This window comes from Mandrillus leucophaeus, unplaced genomic scaffold (assembly GCF_000951045.1).
Source record: "Mandrillus leucophaeus isolate KB7577 unplaced genomic scaffold, Mleu.le_1.0 Scaffold332, whole genome shotgun sequence".
In the NCBI taxonomy this organism is placed as follows: domain Eukaryota; kingdom Metazoa; phylum Chordata; class Mammalia; order Primates; family Cercopithecidae; genus Mandrillus; species Mandrillus leucophaeus.
In genome coordinates this window covers 304,295-315,157 of record NW_012103499.1, presented here as the reverse complement: position 1 = coordinate 315,157, position 10,863 = coordinate 304,295, and the positions used below count along the sequence as shown (strand labels likewise).

The window sequence follows — 10,863 nt, the reverse complement described above, 5'->3', positions numbered from 1 at the left end:
GGGTGGCGGTGGGGTGGCGGACGAAGGGCGGGGCCGACGCCAGGAAGGATCGCGAAGGAGCTGGGAAGCCCCGCCCTTTCCGTAGATATCTCTAGAAAGCCGCGCCGGACCCCGAAAACAAGGACTGCGCACGCGCGGCGGTAAGGCCCGGGCATTTTGCTGCGTCACCAGCCGCCGCCCGGCCTCACCACCCCTCGTTTGCACGCACGCACGTTCATTCTCCGTCCTCGCGCCCGTTTTCCTACACTTTCCTCTTCTCCCCGACCGGAGGAGCCGCTCTTTCCGCGCGGTGCATTCTGGGGACCGAGGTCGAGCCCGCCGCTGCCGCCGTCGCCTGAGGGAAGCGAGAAGAGGCCGCGACCGGGGAGAAAACGCGGAGTCGCCACTGGAGAGAAGTCGACTCCCTAGCAGCAGCCGCCGCCAGAGAGGCCCGCCCACCCGTTCGCCCGTCCCCCTGCCCCGTTCACAATGTGAGTGCGACACCCCGCCGAGGGAAGGTCGCCCAGAGTGAGGCCGAGGCCGCGTTGGGGGCTCCCTGGAAGCGGCCCTTGCCCTCCCTCTGCTTTTGGCCCCCTAGCCTTTCTCGCATCGGTGGTGGCAGTCGTTCCTGCCTGGGGGCGGGAGGTCCAGGATCCTTGTTCCGGTTACCGTTGGCGGGTGGAGGACATTTTTCCTCCAGATGTCTGCTTCCCCCACCCCTGAAACGTCCCTTGGCTTCCCTATACCGGAAATCCTACTTTTTCCCTCTTTGGCTGTCTGGGCTACTCGCTTCCTTAGGTAACTTCACCTTAGGCCTTAAGCTCCCCGGAGCTGCTCGCCATGCGGCGCCGTGAAGCGTGAACCCTCGTGGGTCGCCTCGGCTGCTTGGGCGCTCCGGTTCTGCTGCTTTGTGGTCCCCGGGCCAGGCCCTGAGTCGAGTGCACCTGTGGTAGGTGCCGCCAGGTGCCTGGCGAAGCTCCTGGGAGAGCCCCACGCGGGCCTAGCCGTGAGCGGCAGGTACTGCTAGGCAACTAGAGTGAAGCCATGCCCACGCCGCAACATACTTCTCTCTCCAGTGTCTGGGTTTCTTGAGTGTGGGTACTTGAAGTCCGCCTCGTAACTCCAGTCTCTTGAAAACACGGGAGGTTGCCAAAACTCAGCCGCTTCCCTGGCAGCGAGGAGGAGTTACCGTTGAGCAGGTAGTTCTGCACGTGTCTGCTTTGGAAAGACACGGACATTTTCTGTGTTCCATGTTAAACCTGAGGTGAGGTTTCACTATCCTGTAACTGTGGGATGAAATATGTATGTAATAGGCGTGTAATTAACCTACTGTTGTCCTGAAGAGTTTAAATTTGTGTTGAGATTCTATGGTAGTCTTCATTTTATGATGATAAAGGAAACCTCGGCGATTTCAACCGAGTAAGAATTCTTGGCACTGCCACGTACAGTGGGAACTGCCGGTTTTACAGGGTTTTGTTTTAGTTTTTGGTTTTTTTTTGTCGGGAGGTTATTTTTTAAGGTACTAACTGCGTCCTAAAAGGTATGGAGAGCAATTAAGGGGGAACCTTTTTTTAAAAAATATTCCATTCAGAAGAGAGATGAGAGGGAGTGACTTTGTGGAAAAGAAAGAAGGGTTTGCTTGATTCAAAGTCATGATACTGACGGTGAGTATACTGGCTAGAAATCTAAAGGAATGAGTGAGGGATACACTGAAGCGAGTTTATCACTGGAAACAAGCTTCTAGAGCACAGCATGTTAGAATTTTTGAGGGAGCCCCCTCCCCGAGAGTGATACGTAATCGGGGTTTTTAAAAGTTTGAATCAGGCTGGGCGCGGTGGCTCACACCTGTAATCCCAGCACTTTAAGAGGCCGAGGTGGGCGGATCACCTGAGGTCGGGAGTTCGAGACCAGCCTGACCAACATGGAGAAACCCCGTCGCTACAAAAATACAAAAAATTAGCCGGGCGTGGTGGCACATGCCTGTAATCCCAGCTATTCGGGAGGCTGAGGTAGGAGAATCGTTTGAAACAGGGAGGCAGAGGTTGCGGTGAGCCGAGATCTTGCCATTGCACTCCAGCCTGGACAACAAGAGTAAAACTCCGTCTCAAAAAAAAAAGTATATAAAATAGCTTTTGTTTTTCCCTTTGAAATCTCTCATAAGTAATGTAGAAGGGACATCAGTCTTAACCTTTCATACTCTGAAAATCTGTAAGGGGAAATTTTTGTCAGATAAGGCATTAAGCAGCTTTTAATAATAGAGCCAAACAACATATCTTTTCGTGAAAAATGTTTAAAATGGGCTCGAAGTAGAAGCACTTTCTGGAGGGCACATGAGATATCTAGGTAAGGAACGGCTAAGTTAGGAAAGTAACTTTAAAAACTTGGGTGAAAAGTGTAAGGCCAGGCGCGGTGGCTCACGCCTGTAATCCCAATACTTGGGAGGCTGAGGCAGGTGGATCACGAGGTCAGGAGTTAGAGACCAGCTTGGCCAATATGGTGAAACCCCGTTTCTACTAAAAATACAAAAAGTAGCCGGGCGTGGTGGTGCACTCCCGTAGTCCCAGCTATTCGGGAGGCTGAGGCAGGAGAATCGCTTGAACCCAGGAGTCGAAGGTTTTAGTGAGCCGAGATTGCGCCACTGTACTCCAGCCTGGGCAATAGAGGGAGACTCCGTCTCAAAAAAAGTAAGTGTAGCAGTAGAGAGACAATTCCAAAAAGCAGCCTCTCTAGTTAAAAAAAAAAAGTGGTACCTTCATGCCGGGCGCGGCGGCTCACGCCTGTAATCCCAGCACTTTGGGAGGCCAATGCGGGCGGATCACGAGGTCGTGAGATCAAGACCATCCTGGCTAACACGGTGAAACCCCGTCTTTACTAAAAATACAAAAAATTAGTCAGGCGTGGTCGCAGGCGCCTGTGGTCCCAGCTGCTGGAAGCCTGAGTTAGGAGAATGGCGTGAACCCGAGAGGTGGAGCTTGCAGGGGGGATCGCGCTTCTGCACTCCAGCCTGGGCCACACAGTGAGACTGTCTCAAAAAAAAAAAAAAAAGCTACCTTCAAAACGAGTGATCCGGCCGGGCGCGGTGGCTCACGCCTGTAATCCCAGCACTTTGGGAGGCCGAGGTGGGCGTATCACAGGGTCAGGAGATCGAGACCACGGTGAAACCCCGTGTCTACTAAAAATACAAAAAATTAGCCGGGCGCGGTAGTGGGCGCCTGTAGTCCTAGCTACTCAGGAGGCTGAGGCAGGAGAATGGCGTGAACCCGGGAGGGGAAGCTCGCAGTGAGCCTGGGGGACACAGCCAGACTCCGTCTCAAAAAAAAAAAAAAAAAAGTGTTTTGAAGAGACCAGCTAAAATATTATTTTAAAAATATTCAATATATTCCATTTAGTAAATTCTTCAGGGACTCTTACCAAGCTAAAGACTTAAATGAATTTACAAAATAAAAGTTGTAAGTCAGTTATTTGAGGTGGAAGAAGCTTTTAATGGGTCGTCATCCAGTCTTAAGAAGAATCTGGCTGGTAAGGGCTTATTTCGTTGATAACTTGTTTTAAAAGTGTGGTGGTGTTTTTTTTTTGTTTTTTTTTTTTTGAGACAGGGTATTGGTCTGTTGCCTAGACTGGAGTGCAGTGGCGCGATCTCAGCTCACTGCAAACGGTACCTCGTGGGCTCAAGCGATCCTCCTTGCCTCAGTGTCCGGAGTAGCTGGGACTGCAGGCAAGCACACCACCGTGCCTGGCTAATAAGAAAAATATTTTTTAAGCTCTGGGAAGAGGTATATTTATGCTGGGTGCCTTAAGGGCTTGGGAGTGTGTTTTCTCATTTGATTTACCTATTTGCTCTTTAGCGATTTCGTAGTTACATTTCTTTAAATCTTAGGTTATAAAAGTTTGTTTGATAGTTTACATAAAAGCTCTTAATTTCGAACCTATCTTGGAGAAGGGTGGGATTTTAGGACCTTCCCCCACTTAAGATTTTCCACTTAACCTTGCCAGAGGGTGCTACTTCGCATTTTTTGAATCATTGTCGTTGGACCAATTAAAAACAGATGAAAAGTAAAATGTTTTATTTACTTTACCGATATTTTAAGTTACTGTTTTTCCTGTTTAATGTCTTGTATGTAATTAGGAAGTTGTCCAGAAACTTGCATCTCTGATTTTGGTAAAAATCTTACTTTCCCTCACTCAGCTGTGTAGGAATGAATCCCTGAAATAAAATTGTCTATCTTTAGCCTGCAAAACAAATTGTCAGAGTGAACATAATGCTATATGGTTAATTTCTATAACTTTCTGATGGGGGGTGGCCTTTGTTCAATATTGATTTCCTGTGCACTGTAACCTGGCAACTGGATTTTTAATTTTTCTTCCTGTGTTCAGTTAGACTTTAGAAGGCAGTAGAAACTGGAAGTGAAAAATCTCTTGAGTGTAAGCCAGTGTTTTATTGCTAAATTAAGATTCTCCTGCCTAATTGAATTTTCTCAGTTTAAAAATCTACAAGCTATATCATTTTTGGGTCTTGTGGTTAGCGATTGTCTCTTTTCAGGAAAAAAAAAAGATTGTAAATATCAGCTGTTCAGAATCAATCTAGTTGTTAAACACCTGAGATCATTGACGTGAGTTCAAAAAATAGCATATTTTGCTATGGAAATAGTGTATTGAACTTTTTACTATTTACTGTATGGATTGGCAGTGATAGTTTTTGGTTTTGGTTTGTTTTTTGAGACGGAGTCTTGCTCTGTCGCCCAGGCTGGAGTGCACTGGCGCGATCTCGGCTCACTGCAATCTCCGCCTCCCGGGTTCAAGCAATTCTCTGCCTCAGCCTCCTGAGTAGCTGGGATTACAGGCGCCTGCCGCCATGCCCGGCTAATTTTTTTTTTTTTTTTTAAGGCAGAGTTTCTCTCTTGTTGCCCAGGCTGAAGTGCAGTGGCAAGATCTTGGCTCACCACAACCTCCGCCTCCTGGGTTAAAGTGATTCCCCTGCCTCAGCCTCCCAGGTAGCTGGGATCACAGGCATGTGCCACCATGCCTGGCTAATTTTGTATTTTTAGTAGAAATGGGATTTCTCCATGTTGGTCAGGCTGGTCTCAAGCTCCCGACCTCAGGTGACCCGCCCACCTTGGCCTCCCAAAGTGCTGGGATTACAGGCCTGTAAGCCACCGCATCTAGCCTAATTTTATGTATTTTTAGTAGAGGTGGGGTTTCACCATCTTGGCCAGACTGGTCTTGAACTCCTGACCTCATGATCCACCCGCCTTGACCTCCCAAAGTGCTGGGGTTACAGGCGTGAGCTACCGCCCTAGCCGGCAATGATAGATTCTGGAATGAGGCTGCTTCCCTGCTTCCTCTGTATACCTTTGTAAAATTTTTTTTTTTTTTTTGGAGAGGGAGACTCATTCTGTTGCCCAGGCTGCAGTGCAGTGGTGCAGTCTTGGCTCACTACAGTCTCCGCCTCCTGGGTTCAAGCGATTCTCCTGCCTCAGACTCATGAGTAGCTGGGACTACAGACATGTGCTTCTATGCCCAGCTAATTTTTTGTATTTTAGTAGAAACGCGGTTTCACCCTGTTGCCCAGGCTGGTCTCAAACTCCTGAGCTCAGGCCAATCCTTCTGCCTTGGCCTGCCAAAGTGCTAGGATTACAAGTGTGAGCCACCACGCCTGGCCTTTTTTTTTTTTTTTTAAATAGAGACGGGGTCTTACTGTGTTGCCCAGGTTGGTGTCAAACTCCTAGGCTCAAGTGATCTTCCTCCCAGGTGCTGGGTTTACAGGTGTGAGCTGCTGCACCCGATCCTTGGTATACCTTTGAACTTGCAGTTTTCCAGGAATATTTCTTCTTTTATGAGACGCTGTCTCACTATTTTGCCCAGGCTGGAGTGCAGTGGTGTCATCACTGTCTGCAGCCTCAAACTCTCGGGATCAAGCCATCCTCGTGCCTTGGCCCCTCAGTAGCTGGGACTACAGGTGTGCACCACCACACCCAGCTAACTTTATTTTTTGTAGAGATGGGGGTCTCACAATGTTGCCTAGGCTTGTCTTGTCTCGAACTCTTGGGCTCAAGCAATCTTCCCTTCTCGGCCTCCCAGAGTGCTGGAATTGGAGGCACTTGCTCATTGATACTTTAACTTCACCTTCAGCAATATGCTCTTCTATTTTGTATTCTAAAACTGAATAAAATGTGCTGTTGTGGCTTTTCTGTGCCTCAGGTGCTCTTTCACATGAATCCACACTTCATTTGATGAAAAGTGTTTATGTCAGCTGGTAACGGTTGCTCACACATGTAATCCCAGCACTTTTGGAGGCCAGGGTGGGCAGGTCACTTGTGGTCAGGAGTTAGAGACTAGCCTGGCCAACATGGTGAAACCTGTCTCTACTAAAAATACAAAAATCGGCTGGGCATGGTGGCGGGTGCCTGTGATCCCAGCTACTCAGGAGGCTGAGGCAGGAGAATCGCTTGGACCCAGGAGGGGGAGGTTGCCGTGAGTAGGGATTGTGCCATTGCAGTTCAGCCTGGGCAACAAGAGTGAAACTCCATCTCAAAAAAAAAAAAAATCAGTCGGGGGTGGCGGCATGCACCTGTAGTCCCAGCTACTCGGGAGGCTGAGGCAGGAGAATTGCTTGAGCCCAGGAGGTGGAGGGCGGAGGTTGCTGTGAGCCGAGATCAGGCCACTGCACTCCAGCCTGGGCAGCAGAGTGAGGCTGTGTCTCAAAAAAAAAAAAAAAGGGGGGCCAAAATAGGATTGGAACCCAACATTTCTGACAGAAGCCTTATTTTTTTCACTTCACAAAAAGGGACGGTAATTTATCCGGCGGTCCTTTTATTGCAAAATAAATAACCATGTCTGTATTTCCAGTTTGTTTTATTGTATAATCTAAACTAGGTTCTGCATACTTGACAATATGATAATGGAATCCTGAGAATCTAAAATTTGTTATGGAGGCAGTGAGTGAGTGGTATTTGACCTTGAGTCTTTCTTGAACAAAGAAAAATTCTTTTGGCTCCTGGGGATGTTAAAAGAAGAATGCTTCAGGGTCTAAAATCAAAGCAAGGAATCAATTTTTTTAAAAAAGAGGGCTCAAAAGATGGAATGTGGAAAGTCACAGAGTTGCTTGATAGAGAAGTGCTAAGTGGGTATGCATGGTGGTTCATGTCTATAATCCCAGCACTTTGGAGGCCACAGCAGGTGAATCACTTGAAGTCAGGAGTTCCAAGACCAGCCTAGACAACACGGTGAAACCCCATCTCTACTAAAAATACAAAAATTAGCCAAGCATGGTGGCGCACTCCTGTAGTCCCAGCTACTTGGGAGGCTGAGGCACAAGAATCCTTGAACCTGGTGGTGGAGGTTGCAGTGAGCTGAGATCGTGCCACTGCACTGCAGCCTGGATGACAGAGTGAGATTCTGACTCAAAAAAAAAAAAAAAAGTGCTGGCCGGGTGTGGTGGCTCACGGCAATAATCTCAGCACTTTGGGAGGCTGAGGTGGGCAGGTCACCTGATGTCAGGAGTTCGAGACCAGCCTGGCCAACCAGCATGGTGAAATCTCATCTTTACTAAAAATGTAAAAATTAGCTGGGTGTGGTGGCACACACCTGTGATCCCAGCTGCTCGGATGGCTGAGGCGAGAGAATCACTTGAACACAGGAGGCAGAGGTTACAGTGAGCCGGATCGCGCCAGTGCACTCTAGCCTGGGTGACAGAGTGGGACTCCTTCCCCAAAAAGAAAAAAAGGTGCGAAGTTTTCAATAAAACATTACGCTGAATAGCTTTCACCTTTGTATCTTAGAGTGGAAATCACCACATAAAGGAACTAACTAACCAGCACAGAGGTTCACAAACTTTCCTGGTGTATAGTGCCCTTGGTGTCTGAGGAGTTGTGCTCTTAGGCCAAAAGGAGTAACTAGCAGTTCATTTGATGACATAGTTGTATCAAAGCAACATAAGTATATTGTCTTAACAGCCTAGTAGCTATTGGAAAAACTAATTTACACTGTTGGAAAGAATATATATAGTTTCTTATATAACCATACCTATTAATGGAATGTGTATGGCTTTTGGATACTATATAACTTCTCAAACCTTGAAATGAGTTCTGTCATCTCACTTCTTGTTCCCCATTGGTGGTTTTTTTGTTTGTTTGTTTTTTTGGTGGGGTGGGTATGAGTACCTGTGTTTTTTTGTTTGTTTTTTAATTACAGCAACCACCAGAAATTCAGTTTTGAGAAGATGAAACTTAATGGAGGGATTTGCAGTACAAGCTCATTGAAATTGAACAACCTCAAACTAATAGTTTTTTTGGTGTCTTGGCTATTGTTGAGTATAACTGAATTATTCTGAAATTTAAAATATCCCAAGGTAGTTGTGAGTTCCTCCATGAGGCCCTGATATATTTTGGCACATGATTGGTAGCCACAGGACTAGCAGGTTTATTCAGATCACTTTTTCAGAAAGTTTTATAGTACTACAGCTGATTACAGAAGATCTGAAATATCTTACGGTTTCCCTGGGCAATGAGTATGTGTGAGACAGAGCTTGGCATCAGACGTTTATAGGCAGGGTGTTTGATACTTAAGAAGGGAAAACCGTTTATGAACTCCGGAACTACTTTTTTCCTTTCCATAGTAGAACTTTGATGTCTTATTCCTCACATATTACAAATTAGGTATTTTTGTTTTATTTATTTTTGAGACAGAGTCTGGCTCTGTCGCCCAGGTTGGATTGCAGTGGCGTGATCTCGGCTCACTGCAGCTTCTGCCTCCTGGGTTCAAGCAGTTCTCCTTCCTCAGTCCCCTGAGTAGCTGAGATTACAGGCACCCACCACCAAGCTCGGCTAATTTTTGTATTTTTTTTAGTAGAGTCAGATTTTCACCATGTTGGCCAGGCTGGTCTCGAACTCCTGACCTCAGGCGATCCACCTGCCTCGGCCTCCCAAAGTGCTGGAATTACAGGCGTGAGCCACCACACCCAGCCTGTTCTGTCTTTTATAGTAAAACGTACATTGCACATAGTAAAACTATCAAGTGGATTAAAATAACTGAGGCATTTTTCCTAGCAAATTGTTTCCATCTAGCTTTCCTGGTGCATCAATTTTTTGTAGTGGGGTGCTTGCAGTGTTTTATAAATTAGAGTTAAAACTCACCAGTTTAATACTAACATATTAAAATTATGGTATTGAGGACCAACTACGGTCTCTGTCCTTTTAAGGCTGACAAAGAGACCTTTCAGACAGGACTATAGAGGATTTTAGGTTATGCAAAATTTAATTGCTTGGATTGGTGTATATAGCCCTTCTATTGAGCTGAGACATGCTTGTCAGATCAGCATGGAATAGGCTGGGCACTGTGCCTCTTGCCTGAAATCCCAGCACTTTAGGAGGCCAAGGTGAGAGTATCATTTTGGGCCAGGAATTCAAGACCGGCCTGGGCAACACTGGGAGACTACATCTCTGCCAAAAAGAAAAAAATCACTGGCCATGGAGACACATGCTTGTAGTCCTAGCTAACTGGGGATACTGAGGTGGGAGAATTGCTAGAGACAAGGAGTTTGAGGTTATGGTGAGCAAGGTTGTACCACTGCACTCCAGCCTGAGCCACAGAGCAAGACCCTGACTTAGAAAGAGAAGCATGGAGACCAGTAGTGATGGCTCACATCTAATCCCAGCATTTTGGGGAGCCCAGGGCTGGCAGATCACTGGAGGCCAGGAGTTCAAACCAACCATGCCAACATGGCAAAACCCTGTCTCTACTAAAGATACAAAAATTAGTTGGGCATGGTGGCGCACCTGTAATCCCAGCTAGTTGGAAGGCTGAGGCACAAGAATTGCTTGAACCCAGAAGGCGGAGGCTGCAGTGAGCCGAGATGTGCCACTGCTGCACCCCACCCTAGGCAACAGAGCGAGACAGCCTCAAAAAAAGCATGAATGTCCACCTGTGGGGTTTATTGTTTTGCTTTAAGTAGTAGATTATTTACATAATGTATGCAGAGGTGGAAATCTTGCATCTGTAGGTATATTACTATTAAAATGAATGAACAGTCTTACACAGTGGTTATGAGTTTAGCCAGTGTTAGCAGAAAGGCTAGATACAAATGCAGTATAATTAGTTTAGAAGCTAGAGTTAAAGCTCAACTCAACCCCTTCACCATATGTTTTGGGTTTGTTTGTTTAGACAGAGTCTCACTCTGTCACCCAGGCTGGAGAATGGTGGTGTGATCTGGGCTCACCACAACCTCTGCCTCCCGGGTTAAAGCGGTTCTTCTGCCTTAGCCTCCCAAGTAGCTGGGATTACAGGCGCCCACCACCGTGCCTGGCTAATATTTGTATTTTTAGTAGAGATGAGGTTTCACCATGTTGGCGAGGCTGCTGTTGAACTCCTGACCTCAGGTGATCACCCGCCTTGGCCTCCCAAAGTGCTGGGATTACGGGCGTGGTCCACCACGCCCAGCCCTCTCCATTTGTTAATAGGAGAAAAAGAGATGGTGTAAGGCAAAAGGAGACTTCATAAACGTTGACTTTCCATGTTTGTTTTGTTTGTTTGTTTGTTTGCTTATTTATTTATTTTGGAGAAAGTCTTGCCCTGTTGCCCAGGCCGGAGTGCAGTGGTGCCACCATAACTCACTGCAATCTTCATTTCCTAGGTTCAGGTGATCCTCCTGCCTCAGCCTCACAACGAGTAGGTGAGACTACAGGCATGTGCCAACACACCTAGCTAATGTTTTTACATTTTTAGTAGAGATGGGGTTTTGCCATATTGGCCAGGCTGGTCAGAAACTTGGCCTCAAGCAACCTGCCCACCTCAGTCTCCCAAAGTGTTGGGATTATAGGTGTGAGTCACTGCAACCAACCCAATCTTCCTTCCTTCCTCTTCCCCCCTTCCCCCCACTTCCTCCCCCTT

General features: G+C 47.1%; 1 protein-coding gene across 2 annotated transcripts in view; it reads left to right on the top strand.

The window, feature by feature from the left end:
- Positions 1 to 2: 2 nt before the first annotated feature.
- The window catches only part of PTGES3 (prostaglandin E synthase 3 (cytosolic)), a 25,095-nt gene continuing 14,234 nt past the window's right edge, over positions 3 to 10,863 (top strand). Inside the window, exon 1 of one of the 2 annotated variants that reach the window (XM_011988506.1) lies at positions 3 to 470. In XM_011988506.1, the coding sequence (XP_011843896.1) occupies positions 469 to 470 (2 nt within the window). In that variant the 5' untranslated portion in view covers positions 3 to 468. Of the gene's footprint in view, positions 1,244 to 10,863 lie in introns of both variants that reach the window. The other variant, XM_011988504.1, reaches the window with a different exon arrangement.